At 36.1% G+C, this 27,377-nt stretch overlaps 1 protein-coding gene across 25 annotated transcripts in view; it reads left to right on the forward strand.

Annotated features, from left to right (window-relative positions):
- The window catches only part of LOC6037528, a 252,673-nt gene that overhangs the window by 211,417 nt on the left and 13,879 nt on the right, over positions 1-27,377 (forward strand). For all 25 annotated transcript variants that reach the window (XM_038252692.1, XM_038252674.1, XM_038252673.1 and 22 more), the window contains 3 exons: positions 1,076-1,281; positions 12,528-12,663; positions 16,615-16,748. In XM_038252692.1, coding sequence (XP_038108620.1) covers positions 1,076-1,281; positions 12,528-12,663; positions 16,615-16,748 — 476 coding nt within the window. The remainder of the gene's footprint in view (positions 1-1,075; positions 1,282-12,527; positions 12,664-16,614; positions 16,749-27,377) is intronic.

A 27,377-nucleotide genomic window follows, 5' to 3' on the forward strand; every position in this document is an offset into this window, starting at 1 on the left:
TTAAAAATATTGCTTTCCGAAAAGATCAGAAAATTTTACGATGTTTCATTTTTTAAACATTGAAAATCTAACCATTAGTTTCTGAGATATCAATATTGAGTTTTTGTAAAAAAAAAATAATTAAAAATCGCAAAAAATCTTTGTATCTACTTTTTATAAATATTCTTCAACAATACCTACAATTTTGCCGAAGACACCAAATTGATCAGAAAATTCACTGAAAAGTTTCAGATTTTTTAATATTTACGTACCATTTTTGTATGGATAGCTGCCAAAAATTATATGGGTTATTATATATACTTATATGGGTGAACCAATGACACAATATAGCTTCTTTGACCAAAGGTAAGGTCCCAACAAAGTTTTAGACAAATTAAAAAAATACAAAAATTAAAATGAAAATTAAATTTGCGAAATTCTTAAGAATTACTTTTTTGGAATGGTAACAATTCAAAACAATAATTCATCTCAATGTTTTCGAAAACATTCTATAATTTGGTTAAACTTAAATAAATCTCTCCCTTCGCTATGGAACTCGTTCAAAAGTGTTAATGACTTCCGTAAGGCCGAAAAAGTTAAATGGAAAATTCGCAATTTTTCAGCATCCTTTCAAGGAAATTTTCCCCACATTGATTAATCGTTGGTCGGATCTTTCTTCAACCCTTTGTGTTCAACCAACGGTTGACTAGCCCAACAAAAAAAAAGCACCAAAAAACCAGTTCCAAGGCGCACTTTCTGCGGTCGCAGCATGTCAACGCAAAGGAACGCGCGCCCGTCCGACGGTTTCCAAATTTTGGGTTTAATTTAAAATTTAATGAGGTTCGTTCCACGCCGGACGCCACCAATCGCCAATATTAATAGACTTTGCGGCGTTGAGCGGAAAAATCAAGCTGTTAACTGTCGAAAATGGGGGTGAGGGGGAGAATAAACTTGTTTACAACCTTCGACGAAGTGAGTCGTGATGCCGGCTGTGAAAATGTTGGAAAAATCAATTTTCAATTTCCTTCCTCCCGCGAGATTGCTAACCACATTTTTTTTTGCTCTTCTTCTTTTTCCTCTTTTCTTCTGCCAACAGTGATAGATGCCCTGCGGGACGTACAGGTTACAGTGCCCCAGGCCGTCCGGAGGGGGGACAACGCGATGCTGTACTGCCACTACGACATGGACGGCGAGAACCTGTATTCAGTCAAGTGGTACAAGGGCCGGCGGGAGTTTTACCGGTACACGCCGAAGGAGAACCCCGCGATGAAAGTGTTTCCGGTGGCGGGCGTCATCGTTAAGGTGAGCGTTTTGAAGATTTTATTTTTTTAATTTTTTTTTTATATTTATTTGGCAGAAGAGCTGACAACGGATGCCAGTAGTTTGCTCATCTTTTGGAGTTAGCGTAGTTTAATGGTTAAATTAATCCAAATAATACTATAAAATGAATCATTCAAAAGATAATCCAGGTAACTAAAAAAATGATTTCCTTTTTGTATTTTGTTTTGTATATTTCTTCAACAAGTTTTACTTTGAATTTCTTTTCGATGATTTGTCCAATTTTAATCACCACCAGTTTGTTCAAACAACTTGACAGACAACGAATTGTTTCCAAAAATGCTAATATTTGAACATTTCTGTCTTTGACGTGTATTGTGAAATTCTAGCCATTCAATGATGTTTTTATATAGACAATTACGAAATAAATCGATCACTTTTTAGGCTTCATCCAAAAAGTACGTCACGCGAAAATCGGCCATCATTTTGTGAAAAATGTTTCTTCTTCTGATTTGATTTGATTTGATGTGATAACCAACAGGGCCACAAGGATGACCTATGTAGCGGTTGCCTAGAATTACAGTGGCTCAGACTTAAAGGGAGCTTCTTCAAATTACTGCCGTATGAAGGGCCAAAAGGGGGTGGTTGGACGCGAACAAGCAAAATCACTCACGGTGTCCTCAGGGGAAGAGAATCTCCTTCCGACAGTAACCTCCAAAAACTCCGAAAAAAGTCTGACAAAGCTGAAAAACAGGGCTCGCACCCTGTTGGGGGCCTAAAAGGGCGCGGCAGACAGCTGGAAACTGACAGAGGTCAATAGATGTAGTAATTGGACAATCCTTAAGAATTGTACAATTACTACACCATTTTCCCCTTGTGACGTAGTTCTGGTCTTCCACTATCTACATCCACTCGTTTGGCCGAGATGTTGCATTCCTGGACCTGGGTCCAAAGGCGTGGACGTAGTTCAGATGTACGGATAGCATCCGTTTCCATATTTTTCAATTCTCCGTCACATCCAGATGAGCGTAAAACTCCTCCACGATGACGATGTCCGCCGGAATCATGTGCACCACAAAACCGACCTTGGGCTCGTTCCTTGTGTAGCGTCTGGTCGCGGGTCCACCTGTCCGGATCTTTGGCCACGTTCAGCAGCTTGCAACTGGAATCCTCGAAGCAACCCTCGAGCGGCGGTTCGTAGTGAGGACAAATCCGGCACGTAACTCATCGTGACCTTCATGGCGATCGTCGTTCCACGCCGCTGCCCTGCCCAGGTGAAAAAATCGAGCTACTCAAAAATCCACAGGAACCACCAAGTAATCGCCGCAACTGCCAAAACTACTGGCCTAATCCAAAAATGTTCGTGTCAATTTCATACTTTTGAAAAAACTATTTTCTTAAAACTGATCGTAAAAAAACGACAGCAGAAATACAAAAATGGTATATAAATATTCAAACAGCTGTAACTTTTGAGTGAATTTTCTGATCAGCCTTCGGCAAAGTTGAAGGTATTTTTGAGAACTATTGTGAAAAAAATAGGTACACGGAAAAAAATGCCGATTTTTTTATGAAGTTTTTTTTTCACAAAAACTCAATTTCCCAAAAAACGTATTTTTTTTATTTTCAAGATTTTTTGATATGTTTTAGGGGAGAAAATCCGCAACTTTTGAGCCATAGAGAAACATGGTCAAAAAATCTGCCGCCGAGTTATGAATTTTAGAAAAAATAGTGATTTTTGGAAAAATCGAAGTTTCATGCAAAAACAAATTTGACGTTATTTTTTAATGCAAAATTGAATTTGCAATCGAAAACTACCTTACAGATTTTTTTTGATAAAGAGCTCCGTTTCCAAGATATAGCCACCGAAAGTTTGATTTTAGCGAAATATTTGCAGTTTTTCGATTTTTAAAAATAGTGACCATGAGCGACCATTTCTAAAAATATTTTTTGTGAAAAGTTCAGAAAATTGCTATAAAAAAAGGATAAGTGCAGTGCTTCTCGGGACGCGCAGTCCTGTTTTTTCGTGATAATTTTTGTCTCTTTTGTGTGGCTGTTTGTGTGCATGGGGTGATTGGTCAGTATAATTGAATAATGCCGTCATAAGTACAGTGCCTCTGGGGACGCGCTGTCCTGTTTTTTCGCGCTGTAGTTATAAAGCAAGATCGATCTTGAAAATTATTCATATTAATCGGTGAGTTATTGTGTGCTTCAAGCCCTTGTGTTGAAAAGACCTTTCCATAGCTTCGTAGCTCGGAGGGCTCGACGTCGGTTGTTTGTGTGTTAAGTCCTCTCTATAGCATCGTAGCTCGAGAGGCAACGAATCAATACCTTATCTAGCTAACAGAAAGAAGATCGGAAGACACTTGATGGTTGAGTTCGTCGCGTCTATTCCGTAACAAATTCATGAACTAAATGATTATATAATTAAAAATCAGACTACGCTATCATTGCAGCATTGCGTTTAACACCTCATTTTATAAATAAATATTATTTGGTTTTATCTTTCCACAGCCGGCTGTCTAAGATTAAACCATTTCATTAAAAAATTAACAACAGTTAAACGGGAAATGTCTCATCCGCAGCATCCGATTGTTTGCCTTGAAAATAAAATATAATACCTTTCAACAAACACTATGATTTTGGGTCGCATCATCATCTTCTATGATGAATCCTGACCAAACACCCTATCCTACTAACAAGTTTTCAGGTTCCTGGCGCTCGTGGGGTGTAAGCACACAGTAAATCAGCTGCCCTAGTAGCAACCTGCGCTAACTAACATTGCCGTCCCTTAAAATCTAGATCTGCAAACTGACATGGCGGGCTCCGTTGGTGGCCAATGACTGTTACCTATTCGCAACTGATCTTGTTTTGGCAATCATGGTTTTTTATCTTTTCAGCGCATTCATACATGCTGTTGATAAAGGAAAAACCACTTGATAGTCGAAGCCTATGATCAGTAGTGCTGAAAGGATATTACGGTTCTGTTCAGCAACGGAGAAGGACAACCATGGGTGGTCTCTCATGCTCATGCTCAAAGTTCAGAAAATTGCTATAAAATCGTCGAAGAGACATTGAAGATTGGACCTCGGGTTGCTGAGATACAGCCGTTTTAAGAAAAAGAAACACGAAAATTGAAGTTTTCTAAGTCTCACTAAAACAACCCACCATTTTCTAATGTCGATATCTCAGCAACTAATGGTACGATTTTCAATGTTAAAACATGAAACATTCGTGAAATTTTCCGACCTTTTCGAAAAAAATATCTTTATAAATTTTAAATCAAGACTAACATTTTTAAAGGGCCAAACATTGAATATTACGCCCATTTAAAAAGCTAGTGACAGTTTAAGAATGTAGAATTTTCTGCTCTCACAAGAAAAAGAGAGATGTTAAAGATGTGCTTAAATTTGCGAAAAAAATAATTGGGTTCTAAAATTAGTTTCGATTGTGATTATATTACAGGATAAAGTTTTTTCTACGCACAATTAGTTTTTGTATAGAAGCAAAATGCAAAATGGAAAAAATAAAATTAAAGTGTGCTGCATTTTGTTTCGCGGGCAACTAGAAGGAAAAATAACTAAGCATGTTAAATAATGTTAAAAGTGACATTGTGAGTTCTTCGATAAGATAGCGTTCTTGTATTACGTAACGCAAAAATCTGATTTTTATACCCTCTCCTCCCTCCCCCCTTTTGTTACAAAATTTCCATACACATTTCAAAAATTTTGTATGGATCGTAACACGACCTCCGGTCTCTGTGATGAAAGACATGATGCATGGAAATGCAAACCGTTCGATGAAGATTTTGGATTGAGAAGAATCAGGATTGATTCTAAAGGAATCGGGAACTTTCGGCGACAAATTTGGTGAGACCAAACCATTTAATCATTTTATCATAACAATCTTTATTCATATTGAATAATTCAATACAGGCTCACATTTACTCTTACAAACAAACAAATAATAAAAGTCAGCAAACTCAAGCATATTTCATTGGCCCGATGAAATTCCCCTAACCCTCATTCCAAACCTCCCAAAAATATTCCGTTCACTTTTAAAAGTCGCATGGGTTCCCTGCACTTTTGCCGCTAGTGAACAACAAAAACATCCCCTCCCAAATGCCCACGGAGCTGTATGGGCGTAGCCTTGGAGCACAGTGTGGAAATTAACGTTCTTAGATATTTCTGTTTGTACCGGGCAGCAATCAAATTGTCTAAGAATATTGAATTGACCATTGTGGCACCCCCTACAGCCTGGTGCAGACCCGTAATGCTATGCTATGCTATGCTATGCTAAAATTGTGTTGAATGGTTGACTTCCTTTAATGTATTTCTAAGATATTTGAAAGATCTGACCTATGTTTTAACTGATGTTGTTTATGCTGTTGCAAGTATTTCGAACTCCTTCCTTTGAATAAAGTTATGCTTGAATGACACAGGAAGCAAAAAGCGGTTGAAAGACTTTTTTTTTCAATAACATTTAAAAAACTTAAAAAATAAATCGCAACTCTGTACATCACATCACTACTAAAGCATTTACAGAAATAACATGTTTCCAGCGAAATGATAAAACTCACCACGTACCACGTGATAACCGTGGGTTGAATGAATGAAGCAAAACTCTCGAAAAACGATCGCAATCAAGGTGCCCCACGGAGAAATTCCCTTTCGCGATAAATCACCGTTGTATGTGAAATATTTAAGCTTTCTTCATGTCTAAGCCTAAAATACCGCTCGCATACCATGGCTGTTCAAGCGATGTTTTACTTTTTTATCGTGATACTTTCACTCTTTTTTTCCATAACTTTTCATCTTCAACAGTGGAAACGGCGGCTCACTTTTCCTTACAATCGTTTTTTTTTTTTGTATTAAAAAAAAAAGTTTCAGGTAATAGGGTTTAAGTTAGTTATCGTCTGTTATTAAATCTATTTTTTTAAGTTTAAGCCTTGTTTAAAAAAACTCCTAAAAATTTTGTACTTTTAAAATCAAATAGCTTTGTAAATAAAAAAAAAATCTCGCCTTTCCAGTAGAAAGACTAACATCACTCAACAAGTTGAATTAATCCCTTTTTTCATGCCTGGTAAACTTCCGCGAACAAAAAAAAAAAACTCACATCATCCCCTCCCTCTTTTCACACAAAACTTTCAATCTCGCCCGCTTATTAATCTAATTTTCCCTGCCACTCGGCGGCTGGGTTCGTGCTGGGTGGGGTTTTTGACATGATGTGTGTTGTGGGGGTGAAAAAAAAACGGAAGCAAGATTTCCCTTCAACATGGGGAAAAATCACACACAGGCGGAGGCAGTTTGGAAGTTTTGAGGCGGGACGGTGGAGAGGCTAGAAAAAACCACAATGAATCTATGTTTCAGAGTTTTTTGCCTCCGGTACAATTTTGCAACCCTCCCGGGCACTAGGAGAGGGGGTTACAGCCGGGTCACACACAGACACAGACAGTACATATGTTCTTTTCGCATGTGAAGAGATGGGATGGAATGGAATTTTGGGACAGGGAAGTGGGTAGAAGTATGTGGTTTTTGGGGTTCCTTATCCCAACTGTGTAAAGAACAGAAAAAGATCATCGAGGGCGAAGAGGAAGAGTGAATTCATATTTTTTGTCGTGCTTTGTTTTAACAGATTTGGGGTTTATCTTAAGTAAGTGTTCTAGATTAGAACAGTTGACCTTCCTGGGAATAACAACTTTAATATCGTGAACCCTTATATCCTTCCAGGTAAAAATATCTAGTTTATAATTTTTGAAAGACAATTGACATCAATTGAAATTAATAAGTCGACGCCTCTGTGCTCTTTTGCACTAAACTTGCTGGGATTTTTATCTAGTTAGTATAAGAGAGCACAGAGACATCGAAATGTTGCATTTTTTTTTTCACATGTCATACAATATCCTGCAAGATTTTTTTTTTTCCAGTTACCATTGGAGAGTAGAATTTCTAATTTTAGTAATTCTCATTTTTTCATTATTGGTGAGATTCCCTACAAGTAATTATCTGCGTATTGGATTTTTTTTATTGGTTAGGTTTTACCTTCCTCACTAAGGAGAGGTTGTAAAATCACTTGAAAACTGAATTTTTACTTTGACCTCCTAGACCCACCTTCATTTATGCTTATAGACTCAGAACCAAATGTCTGTGCGTGTGTGTATTCACTTGATTTTCACGGCTTTGGCTGAACAAACTTTGCCCGGTTGTGGTCCACTTGGTTCACTTTCAGGTCTTACAGCTTGGTATTGAAAATTGCTCAGTTTCATTTAGTCGTTTGAAATTTATGATAGAAAAGCTATTTAGGCAAATACAAAAAAGGATGATTTTCAACATAACCTCAAATGGCCGGGTCTGATCGCCACAAAAAAGCCGTGTAGAGGATTGCCAAAGGCGTTGTCTGTACATTCTTGACAAAAAGTCTGTAGGTAGTTTGATTTTTCTATCCATAACTTATTTTTATTAGGAATTCTTGGGTGAGAGGAAGGCACCAACCACCTTAAGGGTGATTAAGCTACGTTTTTTTTCCATGTAACAATAAAGTATTGATAATTTTCAAAATAAATAAATTAAACCTTTATGTTGGCTAAAATATCTTTCAACTGATCAAAAGAATTGGAATATATGAGCATTCTCATGATACGCGTTGATCAAACTGTTTTGCTCTGTCAGCAATAGAAACAAGACAACATGAAATTGAGTAGGGGAACAGCATCTAATTCCAGCGTGCCTCTAATGTTGGCAGGTCAGAACTTTGACATGCAATTAAAGCTAATTAAAAGCGTTTTCAACTGAAATCGAGTGATAAATAGCTCAATAAGAAGTGAGCAAGCAAGTTTCTACCAAAAGTTTTGCAAAATTAGTTGTTTAAATAGTGAAAATCAGCAAATTGGATGGAGTTAGGAGCGAGAGCTTAACCTGCCAAAGATACGAGAATTTCCCCTAATTCTTTACGTTTCCACAATTAGACTTTTCTATGCCTGTTCGGCCAAACTTAAGAACAGAAAAATGTTTCTTATTCTTTTATCTTACTTATTATCATTGAAAATGAAATTCCCATATTATTTATTTTTTGAATTTATTTTATTTATTTTTTGTATTGATGCAAATCAAGTTTCTTATTTAGTTAAACCTTTTTATTTCAATGCATTTGTAGGGCAAAATTTAAAACAAAAAAATCGGTTATGAAATATTTTTTAAAGTTAACATATTTTTGAGAAAAATTCCTGATGTTTTTCTTTAACGACTTTTTGGATGGCTGGTTGCTAAATAGAAAATAAGGATAAATTAGACAAAGTAACTAACTCTTTGAAAACTGTAAAAAAAATTACAACTTGTTTAATAATCTTTTTGGACGAATGTTTTTTCATCATAACATATTTTTAAAATTATGATTTTCCCCAGGCTTCAACCTTAAAATGCCATATACATCTTATATCGAACCCTCCTCTGGACGGGCCCCTTTAAAAAATTATTGAAAAGCAGATCTTAAGATTAGGGAAATATTTAAAACACTAAAACGAATCTAATAACTGTTTTTTTTTTTGGAGTTTATGCAGAATGTTTCAAAATGACCTGAGAAAGAGAAAAAAAAAACATTTTTAACAAAATCTGACAGTTAAGTTGTGAACTGTGCAATTAATGTGCAATTAAATTTCGATTGTCAGTTTGATTTATAATTTCGAATGTAAGTTTTATTTAGAACTATAAATTAACTTTAAAATGCTGTGAAACGAAGTCTAAACACAATCAATTCTTTTCCGCGTGCCATTTTTTTTTTCTAAAAAAAATATCAATCATAAACCACAACTTTGCGGAAGACACCAAATTGATCACAAAACCTCTTTTCAAAATAAAGATCATCGAATATGGCGACAGAAACTTTGAAGAATATTTGCAACAGCCTTACTTTTAACATCAGATTCGAGTTCTGCGACCCCATTTTAGTCTATTTTGAATTAGGCTGGTAAAAATATTTTTGTCACCCCCAATTCAATTCAATTCAAGTGCAACCAGCTGAAATCAAATTAAAATACATTTTCCTGCGTTTAAAATCATTTTTAGCATGTTTGGGTTTATTAAAAATCTTAAGATTTTTTGAAAATTTTCGATGCAAAATCTTTTTTTTTCGATACAATTTTTGATTTTGTCAGATCTTAGATTTTTAGAAAACTAATGATTGCAAAACAAATGAACTAGTGTAAAATGCATTTTAAAACACTTTTTTTCATTTAAATGTGAAGACTATGGCTTGTTATTGAATTTTTTATATTTTTTTTATTTTTTTTGCCCCCCTTGACCTCTTCCAGGGCCGAGGGACAAATTTTTTTTAAATATTTGCATCGGCCTTATTGATTGTTTATTCCAAAATGCATTTTTTTTTCAACATTTTATCTCCGCCATTTTGGCCAAATTATTAGATTTGGCACTGCTCTGAATATTAAAAAAAAAAAACAGGTGCCCGAGTTTCTGGAGACCAAAAAGATCGTGCTTCTCTTCCAATTGAGCAAAAGTATAACAAAAATGTGGTTGCTGTTGAGTTTTATTGATTAAAAAAGCCATATTAAATTTCGATTTAATTAATGCTTTTCTAATGTTGTAATTCAAAAACTATAAAATTTATCTTGCAAGACAATTCCAATTGAGGACACAGAAACAAAATTTGCCATAGAGTCGTCTTTCGATGAATCCACTTAGTGAAAAAAAACTAAAAACTTTTAAAAAATCTAGTAACCTCTAGTCAAGCTAAGGCGTTCTTTGTTAAGTTGCCGTCCGTTAATTGAAGGAATGCAGTTGAAAAAATCGTTCAGAGTGATACAAAATTATATAATTCAGTTTTCATTCTCAAAAAGCTCTAGAAATGGTCTTGTATTGCAGCTTCTGAAAGCATTTTTAATGTAGTAATAATACTTCAAAATCTCGGTAAGCTTACTCAAATTCATGTATCATTTATTAACTAGACTTAACTGTAATTGAATTCATGCATATGTCGATGCCTCTGTGCTCTCTTGTACAAAGCTGACTGGTTTTCCTATCTAGTTTGCATAAGTGAACACAAAGGCATCGATGTTATAAAATTATTATATTACTTCAAAACAATTGGCACCATTTTTACAATTTTGAATAAAAACTAAACATCCCAGGTCCCAGGAAATAGCAAAACTGAACCTTCCCGGGAAATTGAAAATCTCGAGAACCGCCACCTTCTAATTGAAATGGATTCAAAAGAAATTTTATACATAATTGAAAACGAAAAAAACCCTCTGCTTTGAATAAGTGGCCATGAATGAACACAACATTAACCAACATCAAACATGAAAGCAACCTCCAAGGCGAAACAGTTTCCATTATAGAGATCCTTTTTTCTCCAGCTCCTCCGAACTTGTTGGAATATTTTAAATTCCTTAACCAGATTGAGGTTTTTGCCTCTTATTATTTTCTGTGGCTTGAGGGTTGACTTTTACCCACTGCAAAGGACTCCTCTCTGTGCTGGATTAAGCTCGTGAGGATGTGGGGCCGTTTTTCCCAGAACAGAAAGACGATGATTGAGCTGAAATGAACGCCTGTGGATCCCTCACACACACACTCATTATGTATAAAAGTCCAGTAGTGGGAGGGCACACCCGAAAGAGGCAGCAGAGCATAGTTGATGTTATAATTGCTTTATGATACTCATTTTCATTGTCTTTTAATGCCAGCTCATTGTTGAAACACGACGTTCGCCTTTTTGCTGACCCGCTGGGATTCGTGGGGGTGGTGGTGAGCGAGGGGTGTTAACATAAAAGCTTCGAGTTGCTCAGCTTTGATGAAACATGATGAGGATAATGACGATGTCCTCGGAAGTTGGTGGAACGGGAGTTAGGACTTTTTGCTTTATCAGACTGATGAAATTGGGCTGTAAGTTGTAAATTGAAAAGTGAGAAAGTGATTTTTATAAGCATTCTTGCCGTCTATGAATACAATTCTTAATAAAAAAATCACCATTTATTTGAATAAACTTGAAATTTATACTTTTAATCAAAAATCAATAAGGCCTCCAAATTCGTTGCTATCCCACTGAGCATGCAACAGGGTCCCATTAAACTAACGACTTCCGCAGGTACATCATCTCAGCAACAGAGAGCAGCATGCACGTGCTTTTTCCCTCGCAAAACTTTCCTCCAATTAGCAGCGTTGTGGCACTCAAAGAGAGAACGAACAAGGTGTTTCCAAAGTTGTCACCAAGTTCCACAACTGATCTACTCGAACTTCACCAAGTGGCAAAAGCACACTGCACCACCACACCACGGACCGTCATCATAAGCAGCCAACGAAAAGTTTTCTAATTACCGACCCACCAGCAAACAATTAATAAGACTAGTTGGAGTAATTTCAGCAACAATTCCCGGTCGTCGCCGGCGTCATTTTCCGCGTTGGCATTTCGACTTTGCTCCCTTAAGAAGATGAGTTGTCGCCGCTCACTGCCAAAACAAGGAAACTTTCTCCGTCTCCAAAGTTCCAAGACGACGTTGGAAATTACGCGCCAAAGCTCGACTCTCGAGAGTGAGAAAGCAATTCATATTTGCGATATTGCGACCTGGCATGGAATTACTGCCAAACAGGCAGCAGTCTTTTACAGGGAGCAAGTTTTTCCAGTGAGGAGAGAATTTCGGGGCCGGAGGAGTGTGAAATTGCTGTTGAAAATTTGAAATGGCTAATATTACAGAGCTGACTAATATTTAGGAATCTGGGAACAAGTTGGGGAAGTCAGCAGAGGGTCGAATTTTCATTTTGCACCAAATGATGGCCCAAATTTGAGACATTCTCTGGCTCGATTTCATCTGAAATGGGTGAACAGATGATGATGAGGACGATGGGAGAAATCCTGGTATTTGGGACAGCGTTTGTTATTGGCTGCAAACTGCGACGTTACAAGGAAAATTGAAACACAAAAAAAGCTCTTAAGGAATATTTCCCAGAAATTCAACAGCTTCGACCAAATTTGCTTTAATATCCCTCGATTGAATCGACTAAATCAACCATCGCAATGTTCATTACCGCGTGAAAACCGCGATTATCTCACACGTGAGCAAACCCGAGATGAGATGAGGAGCCTCCCACCGCACCGCGTCCAAATCCCACTTGGCTATAATTACTGTTGCACATGTTCATCTGTCACCATTGGACACATAATTGGAACGCGCGTGACACATTCCTAACCAAAACCGAATTGTGTGACATGGTACACTTTTTTTACAAACAATAATTTCATTTTTTTCATCTTTTTTTTTTTTGCAGCGCGTGGCCTCCAACGAGAGCCAGCTGATGCTGGTCGGGCTGAATGTGGCCTCGTCGGGCAAGTACAGCTGCGAGGTGTCCGCGGACGCGCCCTCCTTCCACACCATGATTGTGACAGGTGATTTGGAAGTCTGCGGTAAGTGTGTGCAAAGCAACGGCTGGGAGTGACCCTGTAAAGGGTGTGGGCTTTTTTGATCATAATTCAACAAAGTTTTTACATATCATTTCATCTATTTCATATATTGAATTCTTTTTTTTTTTCATTTATCATTTATCATTTATCATTTATCACTTATCATTTATCATTTATCATTTATCATTTATCATTTACCACTTATCATTTATCATTTATCATTTATCATTTATCATTTATCATTTATCATTTATCATTTATCATTTATCATTTATCATTTATCATTTATCATTTATCATTTATCATTTATCATTTATCATTTATCATTTATCATTTATCATTTATCATTTATCATTTATCATTTATCATTTATCATTTATCATTTATCATTTATCATTTATCATTTATCATTTATCATTTATCATTTATCATTTATCATTTATCATTTATCATTTATCATTTATCATTTATCATTTATCATTTATCATTTATCATTTATCATTTATCATTTATCATTTATCATTTATCATTTATCATTTATCATTTATCATTTATCATTTATCATTTATCATTTATCATTTATCATTTATCATTTATCATTTATCATTTATCATTTATCATTTATCATTTATCATTTATCATTTATCATTTATCATTTATCATTTATCATTTATCATTTATCATTTATCATTTATCATTTATCATTTATCATTTATTATTTATCATTTGAGAGATTCTTTCGCAAATAGACTTTTCTTGATTTTATTTTGTTATTTGGATGAAAAAAGTCTCCGTGCAATTTTGGGGGCTTGTCATACAAAATAGTTATGTTCTTTGTATAAAATTCTGTATCTTGAGAAGCGACCACCAATAGACCACGTGAACACTACACTTTTTCGGAAATTTGTCCGTACAAAAAAAAACCTTTTTTGTATGGAAGGTAGACAATCACCAAACCCCCTTCCTCCTAACGATTTCAAAAGGTTTATGAATGGCTCCGGAGGGATTTTCTGATCAAAATTGTGTCTTCGGCAAAGTTGTATGTTATAAGTGGACTTTGCTGAAAAAATAGGTATACGGAAAATAATCTTATATTTTTATATTTTTTTTTATTACTAAATTGAAATTTGCAAATTACGTACTTTTCAATTTTCATTTTTTTTTTCCATGTTCTAAGGGAGTGAAAAGGCGTAGAGTTTTAAAGCCAAAAATTTAAATTTTAGTGAATTTTTATATGTCTTCAATGAAAATATTTCAAAATTTTAAATAAAGAAAATAATCTACTTTTTAATCTTTTCAAAAGTTCAGCTTAATTTAATCCCTCTATTTTTCAACCAATCGACCAAGTTCGATACTTTGAAAAGCACCAGAAAGAAAAACTCTTAAAATTTAATAAAATTTAATGGTTGGAAGTGTTCTTTCTTTTATGTGACTTTGCCAATGTTTTTTAAAATTGTATTTTTATTAAGTAAATTTTGGCTGTTTTTTCACTAAAATTTTCTTTATTATATGAAAAAATAATTATGCAGTAATTTTTGTATTGTCTATGCCTCTTAACATTTTCAACCAATTAAAATGATAATGGTTTCATTCTAGAGTAAAAAGTGTTAAAAACATGCCAAAACTAAACAGACAAAAGGTAATGATAGGAGTTGGTAGAATAAACCAAATAATGTAAAAAAAAAATAAACTAAACATGATACATGCAAATAAATATACTAAAAATGTTACAAATAAAAACCAAAAACAAGAGAAGTAAAGTTTTTTCGTATTTTGGCAGTAGAGGGTTGAAATTTAGAATTTATTTTTTATGAAAAGATCAAAAAATGGTATGTTTTAATTTTTAACATTAAAAATCGGAATCGGACAGTTTCCGAGACATCGTCATTTGGAAATCACAGGCTAATTAGGGACCATTCATAAACCACGTGGACACTTTTTAGAAAATCTCACCCCCCCTCCCCCCTCCTGGATAATTGACAGTACAAAAAAATGTAGTCATAAAAAGTTAAATAAAAAAACGGATTTTTTCCTTTTTCTTTGAAAAAGACTTATGATTAGTTATTGAAATATTGAGATGTTACAAAAGTTTGGCTTTTCTTTCTTTGGCAACGATTTTTCCCTAGAAGATTGGGACCTCAAAGGGTTCAACGTGTTTTTTTTTTTTGTCCTTTCCCCAAACTTGTCCATAACTCCAGTCTGTCTGTGGTGGTGTGTGGGTTTGTGAGATTGTGACACGGTCCGGTTACCGCTCGGAGTGACAATGTTCACGGCCATGTTCACGTGTCGCTACATGCGTGTAAGTGCCACCACCGACTGTGTGAGAGTGTTTTTATTGGAGAGTTTGCAAATGTGACAGGTTCTCGTGTGTGCGCGTGTGTGTGTGTGCGGTTGGCATTGCCACCACCAACCAATCAGAGGCAGGAAGCTGCGCGGGAGTCGTGAGTGATAATTTTAAAATTAAACCGTATAATTAACCCCGGAAAATGGTTTCATTATTTATCAATTTTGAAAACCTCCCGCTGCGAGCAACTGGGGTAGGGTGATGTTTTGTGGTGTGGGGCAGATATTTACAGAGTGTTTTCACACTGTCGCCGTTTTGTGCGCGAAACTGGTTGGCTAGTTTGTGGTTATGTTTTAATACGCATTGTGGCGTTGCTGGTACACGAGCTGTGATTTCAAAGTGATAAATTGAATAAATTATAGTTTTTTACGCAATGATTTTTTTTTCTATGTTTAATTGGATCACGTGTAATACAAGCTGAACTGGAATGTGTTTAGAATATTTAACTGTTGCAAAAATGAATATAATCTCTCCAGGGAGACGACTGAATTGAATTGACATATTTAAAGTTTAAAGCTACTACTAACTGGGGTCAATTGGGATTGAACTCAGGCCAGCTGAGGTTATAGGCAACCAAGCTTACCACTACGCTGTCAAACGCGGGATTTTGGCAAACTTTCGATTTCTGGACAGTTTGATTGTTAGCAAAATATTGAAATTTGAATCAACAAAAAAAACCTTTTTTTGCTTAAAGTTTTATATTTTTATCATGTCTATCTAACTAAAGAAAGGATCAGTTATAAAAAAAATGTGGCATTTGGCACTCACTTTAAGACTATTCTATTCGGCTCACGAAATGACACTAATTTATCATCCTGGGCTCAACCATTATTCCAAAACTTTCGCTCGCTGTTGTTGTTTACCTTTTGCATGTTAATTAATTAAACAATTAATTATCACGACGCATTCCGCGGCAGGTACATCATCGCAGCAATGCATTTCTCTCTCAGCTCAATCGTATACTCGGCTGCTGGACCCCATTCGCACGCTTGCATATGTTGGAATTAACGAGCTCGTCATAAATTATTTCCGATAATTGGTTCGCATCATTCAATTATGATACTTTTGTGGGGACGACGGGTCCCAATTCGTGTTTGCATTCCCAGTTTGGATTTCCCGCCGCTTTCCATCATTATAGTGGTGCCTGACGGTGGAACCAATCATTTTCCCAAAATGACAAAGAGCGCGAGGCTTATTGAAACTCTACTCAAACTGATGATGGAAAGAGTTGAAAATGTCACACGTCGTCAGCTTTTTTTGGGCGGGAAGGTCGGGACTGTTTTCCACTGATTTCAATATCAATTTTCACCCTCTCCCTTCTTCGAACATTATCGAAAAGATTCGAATAATCTGATCATTTGATGTGCACGCGTTGATAAATGAAGCCATTATTATAATTTTCCGACTGGTTAATTAATTAATTTGCAATTTTCGTTCGGGTTTTTCGGAACGTATCAGATTCCCCAAATGGGATGAGTTTATAGTTGAGGCAAATAAAAGTCACATTTCGAGAATTTTTCCCCATTTAACAAATTACCGATTTATTGGAAATTTATGCGTGCATTGTTTTTCCTACAACTTTCCCTTTTTTTTAAAACATCTCATTTCAGAGGTTCCCAAACACGGGCCTATGATACACGGCATTCGGCCCCGGTACCGGGCCGGGGATATTGTCCGAGGCAACTGCAGTTCGGCGCACTCGCGGCCGGCGGCCAACCTGACGTGGTACATCAACGAAGTACAGGTGAGCAGTGTTTCGTTTCGGTTGAAGCAGAGTTAAATGAGTTGATGACCGTGGCATGACCTCCGTTTCTATATCGAGAAGTAATTATTGAGTTTTTTTTTATTATTTTATAATGAAATAATTTTATTACAGCAAAGTAAATTTGCGAGAAATTTAAAATAAATGTTAAAAAAATTTAGCTGGAAACGCACGGTGCTTTAATTACGATGGTTTTACACAAATCCAACGAGTATTTCTCTTTAAGATCGTTAAAGAAAATCCACCATTTTTTTTAAATGTTGCGTAAAAATTCCTGAAAATCATAAAACAACATTTTCAGCAGCAGAATATTTGATCTCGTGACCTTCAAATTACCAAAAAAGGTGGGTTCGAATCTACAAAAACCCACATATAATTTTTTTTGGAAAATCTCAAGAGATACCCCCTGGCTCCATTATTTAGGCAATATTAAGTAACTGTGCCAATTTTGAGCCGAATCGTTTCAGGTTTAAGGGTCGCTTTGTATCGTTAAGTGTTTCCCCACTCAAAAATGTATGGGGAAAACATCGCTTCAGGGTTTTGGCAGCAGGTAGCGCAAGTCGCGTCCAAATTTGTTCAAGTTTAAGATTCTTGTAGAAAATTCATATTTCTACAACTTTGTCCAAGGGTGCTAGACGATCCGAGTTGATCCTGATGAGTACTTAGCAATGCGGTGAAAAGAAAATGGCTTCTATACTTGAAAGTATATAAGAGCGAGTCCACGAGCAAAGCATACCCATCTCGCATCGACCTCACCAATCTGCCTGAAAATTCAGGGGTTGTTTGTAAATATGAAACTAGCACGAAAAACGAAACTATTGGCACTACGCCCCCCGGGGCATGGCCTTCCTCTAACGTGGGATTTCTGCTCCAGCGCCTCTGACGAGACGGGAGAAACCGGGACCGACGTTTTACTTCACCATCCGATAGAAGCTCAGTGGATAAGGCGGGAATCAAACCCGCGTCTCATAGCATCATCGGGATCGGCAGCCGAAGCCGCTACCCCTGCGCCACGAGACCCACTGAAACTAGCATCTAGCCTAAATATGAGCGCTCTAGGTCAACGGGAAATTGGGCAAATCGGGACACAAAGTTTTAAGGTTCAAAAATGTCAAAGATCTTAAAAATGCCAAAATTTAATTTAATTTCAAAATTCAAAATGCATCTTAAAAAATGCAGCAAAATGCAGGATGAAGCATCTCAATTGGTCAAATCTAAAGGGAGTTGTTGGCATTTGAGTGAAATAAAGCACAATTATCGAACTCAAATAAAAAAGTGTTCCATCCATATATCAACTCGACTCGACCTGCAGCTTGTAGGGGCCATCTGGGACCACCATCTAAGACTGAGAACGCTTTGGGTGAGGCAGTTTAACATATTAAATAGACACTTTTACTTTTAGTGATTTTTTTGGTAGTACATTTTTGCTCGGGGACCCATAATACTCACTCACTCAATATTACACACTGCATGTACAATTTTTGCAAACACAAAAAAAAAAGTTGCAGCGTGATTGCCTCTCACCCAGTCCTGGATTCGATCCCAGACGGTCCCGGTGGCATTTTTCGAGACGAGATTTGTCTGATCACGCCTTCCGTCGGACGGGAAGTAAATGTTGGTCCTGGACTAACCTAAAAAAGGTTAGGTCGTTAGCTCAGTCCAGGTGTAGGAGTCGTCTCCCTGGGTCCTGCCTCGGTGGAGTCGCTGGTAGGCAGTTGGACTAACAATCCAAAGGTCGTCAGTTCGAATCCCGAGGTGGATGGAAGCTAAGGTGTAAAAAGAGGTTTGCAATTGCCTCAACAATCAAGCCTTCGAACACCTAGTTTCGAGTAGGAATCTCGCAATCGAGAACGCGAAGGCAATGCTGTAGAGCGAATAATTTGATTTTTTTTAGTTTGAAAAAAAAAAGTTGCAACCGACGGGATTCAAACCAAGCCCCAACAGTAAGGACTGGCGCCTTAGCCCACTCGGTCATAAGACTAGTAAAAGTTTTAAGGATAAACGCATATATCAGCTTGACATTTTGGTCAAGTAGGTTTCCCATACTTATGGGCTTTATAATTTAGGGCGTAAAATTACATAAAATTATGCAATATTTATTTTACACCCAACACTTCTACACGCAGCTGGATTATTACTTTTTTAGCTGTGAATGTTTATATTCATCCACTTTTAAAAAAATAAAGTTTAAAAAAATTAAGAAGCTTCCTTTTTCTGGTGACAACTATTATCTTTGGAAACGAACTTGACTTTCAATAAATGTAATTCGAAGATTTTTTTTTACTTTTATTTTTAAAAGGGTTTCCTTGGATGAAAATAAACATTTGAAATATGACAGACTTAATTTTTCCGTCTCGTAAATATTTTTACCGGAAAGCTGGTCCAATTTTCCATAAGATTGTCTTTGACCACTTTTAAAAATGACTCGTTTTTTGAAGATGATTTTTTAATTTTTTTTTAAACCGCTAAAACTTCACAAGGATTGGACTTAGCTACCCCTGATCGCTTAAATGTCCCATATGCATTTTCTTCAAATTTGAATTATAGATGCAGTTTGGTTCAAAATCATGTGATCTTTCTGAAATGCCTACAACATCCAGTACTTTGTTCTAAAAAACAGGAGGAAATCCAGTTTTTTCGCGAAAACATTCAATTCTTAATGTGAATACCTAGAAAAGACAATCGCCTTCAAGTGTACTTATCTACTCAGAACCCAATTCTGAGCAAATGTCTGTTTGTGTGGTGGGATGTTGATAAAAAAATGCACTGGATTATCTCGATTTTGTTTGTTTTGATCTCATCCAATCCTTCTTGGGGTCCCATAAGTCGTTATTGAAAATTATAAAGTTTAGTTAAGTACTTTAAAAGTCACGCTAAAAAACGATTTTAACAAATGCCCGGAAGATTGTAAAAAGGGTGGTTTTTGAAAGATACCCCACCATGGTATACATTTTCAAAAAGGTAATAAAAAGACCTTTTAAACGAGCTCAAAAGATCGGAGATGGAAGCGTTGTCCGGATCTTCATGCGTCCTGCCGTTGGTTAGGTAAACAAAAAACCTTTCCAACAATTTCAAAAGTTATAAGCACTTGAGTGTTATTTTGTACCTTTTGGAGGCTGGATCTAAGATTCTTTGATGAAAACGTTGTCTGGATCCATCATGCAACGTATCTTTGGAAAGGTAATCAAAATACCATTCCAACGTGCCAAAAAGAATGGAGATCTGACAACCCTATCATAAGTTGTAAGCACATAAGTGCCCTGGATTATGAAGATCTGACTACCCAATCTGATGACGTGAAAAGTGAGTCAAATTGATTGAACACTGAAAAATCCGCCCTTTTGTGTCTATTTTGGAAAGCATTAACCTCTAAATGTGAGGAAGGCTCTAACTACACAAGGGTGGATTAATTAACGTTTTTCAAAAAAAAAATCACCAAAAATCATGATCAACTCGGATCGTTTCCTACAAGAATCCCTCACATGGACAATTTTGGGCGATACCCCGACTCCTGGCTGAAAAAATGCTGAAACGATGTTTTTCCGCATACATTTTTGTGATTTTTTCCACATAACCTTGAATGATAAAAAGCGACCAATAAACCTTAACCGATTTGGCTCAAAATTTACACTGATACTTATTATTGCCTGCCGGGACCCGTAGTGTAGGGTTAAGCGTGGTTGCCTCTCACCCAGTCGGCCTGGGTTCGATCCCAGAAGGTCCCGGAGGCATTTGTCGAGACGGGATTTGTCTGATCACGCCTTCCGTCGGACGAGGATGTAAATGTTGGCCCCGGTCGTTAGCTCAGTCCAGGTGGAAGCTTAGGTGTAAAAAGAGGTTTGCAATTGCCTCAACAATCAAGCCTTCGGACACCTAGTTTCGAGTAGGAATCTCGCAATCGAGAACGCCAAGGCAATGCTGTGGAGCGAATAATTTGATTTGACCTAAAACATCGAGCCAGTCGTTTTTTGTGCTTCAGTTTATTTTTTCTGTAATGTGAACCCATTCCTAACAATTTGCATCGTTCAAGAATTCCTGGCCCTCAAAACCTGCCCCAGAATCCGCTCACTCACGGTGGGCATCATATTTCAGACGACACCATTCCCGCGGGACTCCTTCCCAGGAAGCTTTCGGTGCGATTGTAGTGCGGTAGTGTTGTTGCTATTGGTGGCGAAAAACTTTAAATCCCTTTCCCACTTTATGGCACGGCCACGGTTGAGTGGAGGGAGGGGGGGGGGGGAACGATGATGCTTTTATGCTTATTTTATGTCTTTGGTGTAATTGGGAATTGCACTGAGTGTGTTGTGTGAGTGTGGTAGGGCAACATAAAAACAGTTGCACCAAACTTGCAAGGCGGAGAGAAACCTTGGGAACTGGGACAGCGGACCCCGGTTGGATGAATGATTGTTGATTGGTCTCTGTGGTCTACTTTGTTGTGGAATAAATTAATGGTCGGTGATGTTTCAACCGGGGTAGATTTTCAGGGGAATTTAAAGTTCGTCGGCAACACCAGGAACGGGTTTTTTTGTGGGTTGTTCATTTGTGGAGTGTTTTTCAAGCTCATGAGACAGACAGTGGCATTAAATATGCACTGGGGAACCGTTTTAATGTGGTTGAGAGGAATCCAATAAATTAAAATTGTTAGATAAAAAAACTAAAACCATAACTGGTCAAAGTAACATGATTTGTTGTGGTTTAAAAAATAGTTCTTCATTTTTTTACAAATGTGGAGATGTTTGTTACCGATTTTTTAAGTACTGTAAGGTTTAAAGTCACCCACACTGATAATTTTATTTAAAAAAAACTACCTGTAACTGATTCCTATGATTCATACATTTTCACCTCATCATAAACCACTCAACATATCAATCATCGTCTTCAGTCGGTGGAGTTTCTCGAAACCTACCTGCCAACGTTAACTTTTTCTCAGATTTTCCTCAAACAAAAACAAGATTCCCGAAGACAATGCCCGATCCGAAGTTCAGATACCGCTTCCTGGAGGCATTGGAAAATCTTATTTCATACCTGAATGCTTCCAAAGAAGAAACTGTAACTTTTCTGCTCAAAGTCCTCCTACACATTATTGGAAAATGCTACACCGTTATGCCTGTTGAACAGCCTCTCCCACTTGGAAAAGTACGATTCAAGCAAGTTCGCTGAACCGCGAGCATAATTACAAAGTCCAACTTAAATATTGAGCTGTTTCAAGTGGGAAGGAAAAGAAAATCTGGTTCACTGCGCTGTCGAATGCACCGAAATGGGCTTTTTGACTTTTTGCTCAAAAGTAAACGCAAAGTCCATTGTCGAAAAGCTCGGATGGGAAGAAATTTGGAAAACACTTCCGGTAATTGAACTAAATGGGAAGTTTGGAGGGAATGCTTTGCTTTGGGCGATTGTTTTTGGTGCTTGGATTTCTGTTTTCGCCTTTCCAATAAGGTTAGGGAAAAATAAATAAAAAACTTTCGTAGAAAATAAAGAAGTATTGTACAGCTAATATGTTTTGCTACAACAACTTTGGAAAATTAACAAAAAGTCTCATTACAAAGGAGGTTTACAATAAGATTGCAGTTATCTGAATTTTCCAATCAGAACTATCTCTTTGTTTCAATTAGCTTTACATAAATTCAAATTGTATTGTTTTGATTGACTTTTGTTTCCAATCATGTAGCATGGCCATCATCTTGTTTCAAAATATTTTATTTCATCATTCAATGACCCTTCCAGAGATTATAATCAAATTAGGAACGCAACTCACCCAGCCATAAAACCTTGGACAATGTAAGGCCGTCCCTTGCCGGAGGCACCAAAAGTTAGGTTGTCCTTTCGAGATTCGAACAAAAAAAAATCAGAAATCGAATACCCCCAGGTGCCTTTCCGGTGTGGTGATTTTCATTGGGCTCAACTTCAACCTTCCGATGTAATAACTTTTGTTCCAGAAATTTCCCACCCCAAGAAAACGAAAATCCTTCCGGCATTTTTTTACCCACAGTCTGATAGGCCCACCGATGACCAGTTTCGCATTCTGCTGAAAACTTTTGAAAGGATTCGGTTAAGGGAAGAAGGGTGTTTTTCACCAACGAAACCAAGAGATAACAATTTGCATTCAACCAACCTGGGTTTGACCCCCCGAAGGGGGAAGGGAGGGTGGTGGAAAAGCTTAAGTTTCCAACTTTGGATAGATGAAAGGAAAAGTTCGCAAGAGGTCCACTTTTCAGTTTGGTAGCGATGGTCGAAACCGGGTCGGTCGGTGACTTTTGGGTAAAAGTTCAACAAGGACCAGCATCTCGCTCTCTCTGGCGTTGGGCGTTTGGCAAGTTGTTTATCGGAAAGTTTAACCGATTTCGAGAAACAAAGGAAGTAGAACGGTTTAGTTTTTCACTTTGATGCGAGGGAGCGAGGGGGGTGCTGATGTTTTGGAATAGTTGGATGGATAACAACAAGTGTGAAACTATTCGTCGTGGTCAATTGGGCCGCTTATGTAGAGGATAGTGAGGCATATTATGTTCAAAAAGAATGACTTCGTTGTTTAAAATTGCTTTCATTAATCATAAAATTCAATAGAACAAAATAAATTTAAGGTAATTCTCTCCCTCTTCGATTTTCGTGAATCTTTTGTCCCTGATCACGAATCCGAGGTCCGTTTTTTGATATCTCTTGACGGAGGGGCTGTACGATCCCTTCCATTTTGAACATGCGAAAAAAAAGGTTTATTGAAAACACCCTGCAGCCTGAAACGGTGGTGAGATAGAAATTTGGTGTCAAATGGACTTTTTTGTAAAATTGTACGCCCAATTTCATGGCGTACTCAGAATTCCGAAAAAAAGTATTTTTTATCGAAAATGAAAACAAAAAAAGTTTTAAAAACTTTGCCATTTTCCATTACTTGACTGTAAATTTTTTTGGAACATGTCATTTTAAGGGGAATTTAAAGATCTCCTGTGTTATGTTATAGACATGACCAGTATGACAAAATATCACTTTTTTCATAACCTCAAAGAAAAAAAAATGAAAAAGTTCACCTCTTGAAATATTTCTTACATATTTCAGTGGACAAAAATATCAACTTCAACATATTTTATTTTTTATATATAAAATTTAAAATCATATAGCTACAGTTTTTTTGCTAGTTGTTTTCCTGATTTTTGTTTCCCTTTAAAACAGGGGTGACCAAAGTGACCCACAGACCCATTTTGAATGATCATGTAATTTGGCTCGTAAAGGGAGTTATTATTTTTTTTTTTCAAAATGAAAATTATGTTTAATAGTTTTTTTCCCTACAATAAAAATAAAGATTTATCCATATATTTATCCTCATTTTACGACACAAATATTTTGTCCAAAAAGCTTTCTAACTGAAACAATTGCACACATTTCAATGTGAGCGAATCTAGTAAATATCGTCAAAATTTTCATCAAAAATTTTTGAAAGTGTTTATGAAACGTTAAAATTTGCCTTAGATAGAAAACTATAATTATAGCAATCATTAAGTATATAAAAAATAATAACTTAAAAAGTCATAATGACCCTTTTAATAAACTGAGCCTCAAACGCACTTAGCACTAAGAAACCGGGATCGGGATTCGAATTCATAACAGTTGGATAACGAATGATTGACTACCATCTGATTCAAGCAGTCAAAATGTTGAAATTGGAGGAATAAGGCTGTTGCGAATATTTTACAAAGCTTTTGTCACACCAACCCTCCTCCACCCATCAAAATTGGTTTGTTGAAATAAGGGCATAAAAAAAAGCTTCAAAATTTTAATTAAACTATAAGTGCAATCAGCTTAAATCAATTTGAAAGGCATTCCTCTGTGTTAATAATTATTTTGAGCGTGTTTGGGTTCATTCATAACTAATTTGTGTTATTGAATTTCCGATGAACAGTTACTGTAGTACTGCAAAATATGTTTTTGAGCTGAATATCTTTTTGTCAAATCTTATTTTTTTTTTTTTTTGAAAATAATTTTGGATATCCCGGGCAGACGGTAATAACAAAATTTATGTCATTTCAATAACAAATACTGTTAAAATAACAGAAAATGTTATGGAATCTTCTTGAAAAATCAATTTTTGCATAAGGGTTTAATAACACTTAATGTTATCATAACAGAATTTGTTATTGGTCTGACATTGGAGGAAAGCCAAAACAACTTTGGAATAACATTTTTTGTTATGGAAGAATACCGCCAACTGTTATTGGGATGATCGGATTAGTTGTTAAAATAACAAAAAATAATAACAAAAATTTGTTCGAAGAATAACTAAAAAATTTATTAGTCTGTTATTACAATAACGATCCAATAACAAAAAAATCATAACGGGGAATAACAAATCATGTTATAAATAACATAAAATGTTATTGACCTAGTATTTTCAAATATCAAAAATTGTTATTCCTAAGTTATTACCGTCTGCTCGGGATCAACTGTACTGTGTCTATAATATTTTCTAACATTTTTTTTAATTGAAATTCAGGCTTGTAATTGAAATTTATATTTTTTTACCTCCCCTCGATCATGGCCAGAGCGGAGGGACAAAAACTTTTCTAAATACCGGGAGTTTTTTTTAACTATGCCAATAGCGGCAAAATGTGAAGAGAATAGTAATAAATTTGTGTCTTTTCAATGAATTCAATTACAAAAAATTCGTACTTTTTCTATGAAACGTTAGTTTAAGTATCGTCATAGTTTTGAGGAACTGTATTGTTTAATATAGTAGTTGAAGATGTTTACGAATCTTAATTCGCACTGAGTGATTTTTCAAATATATCACAACCCGAGCAGATGGAAATAACTTAGGCAGGTCAGTTTTTGATATTGTGATCGAAATATGTTATTGGGATGATCGGATTAGTTGTTAAAATAACAAAAATCAATAACAAAGATTTGTTCGAAGAATAACTTGAACTGTTATTATGTTGTTATTGCAATAACAAACCAATAACACAGAAGGAATCATGAAGGAATAACAAGATTTGTTATTTTGTGCGGAGAGGTGGAGCAGCATAATAACAAAAAATGTTATTGAACTGGTATGTCTCCATAACAAAAAAAGTTATTGTTTTGATTTATTTGTAATTTGCAAATAAATCTGCAGTTGCCATAACTCCTCTGTACTAGTAAGGGCTGCAGAGTCGGGTACCTCCAAGCGACTTTGAACCCATACTTTGAAGACAACTCCGACTCTGGATGCAGGATATGAAGTCAACGACGACTTCAGCTCTCTAAAAATAACCGACTTCACAGATTCCGACTCCAAGTAATAGTTGCTGAAAATTTGCTGAATCCGATGCAGTCTCCGAGGTCTCACTCCAGCTCGAACTTCAACGTCAGCTCCGACTTCCTGGCTCTGTGAAAATAATAACAGTTTTTGTTATACACACTTCAAAAATTCTCAATAAATAAATCAATTCCGTTAGGGAATATAACAAAATTTAAAAAAAAAATCAACTCTCAAAAGTTAATTTTATCGGATTAATTTTAGCTTGAAACCCCATTTCATGGTGAAATAAATGACCCCGATAAAATTGGTCAAAATTATTTCATAGTTTTAGCCAATTTTAGTAAAATCCCTTAGGGGGTATATCAAATAATTAAAAAAATCAACTTTCAAAATTTCAACTTTTTAGAATAATTTTAGCTTAAGGACCCCATTTCATGGCCAAAATAATGACTCTGACGAAATTGGTTCAAATTATCCCATAGTTCTAACCACTTTGAACAAAGTCCTTTAGGAGGTATATCAAATAATTAAAAAAATCAACTTTCCAAATTTCAGCTTTTTAGAATAATTTTAGCTTAAGGACCCCATTTCACAGCCAAAATAATGACCCCGACGAAATTGGTCAAAATTATCCCATAGTTCTAGCCAGTTTTAGCAAAGTCCCTTAGGGGGTATATCAAATAATTTAAAAAATCAACTTTCAAAATTTCAACTTTTTAGAATAATTTTAGCTTAAGGACCCCATTTCATGGCCAAAATAATGACCCCGACGAAATTGGTCAAAATTTACCCATAGTTCAAGCCAATTTTAGCAAAGTCCCTTAGGAGGTATATCAAATAATTTAAAAAATCAACTTTCAAAATTTCAACTATTTAGAATAATTTTAGCTTAAGGACCCCATTTCACAGCCAAAATAATGACCCCGACGAAATTGGTCAAAATTATCCCATAGTTCTAGCCAGTTTTAGCAAAGTCCCTTAGGGGGTATATCAAATAATTTAAAAAATCAACTTTCAAAATTTCAACTTTTTAGAATAATTTTAGCTTAAGGACCCCATTTCATGGCCAAAATAATGACCCCGACGAAATTGGTCAAAATTATCCCATAGTTCTAGCCAATTTTAGCAAAGTCCCTTAGGTGGTAACGTCATGATTCGAATCCCCGGACGCTTCGAAACCCGGACACTTCAACTTGTTTTATCAATTATTGGGATATAAGTTCGCATTATGAATGTCAAAACTGTGTTATTTGATGAATTCTAACATCAACTTTCATTTAAAGTTTGTCTGAACGCTGTAGTTAATGCCAAAACAATTAAATAAAGAAAAAATATAAGTTTATAAAAAATGTGAAACATTTCCACGGAAATATTTCATAGGCGTC

Source organism: Culex quinquefasciatus, chromosome 2 (genome assembly GCF_015732765.1).
Source record: "Culex quinquefasciatus strain JHB chromosome 2, VPISU_Cqui_1.0_pri_paternal, whole genome shotgun sequence".
Taxonomy (NCBI): Eukaryota; Metazoa; Arthropoda; class Insecta; order Diptera; family Culicidae; genus Culex; species Culex quinquefasciatus.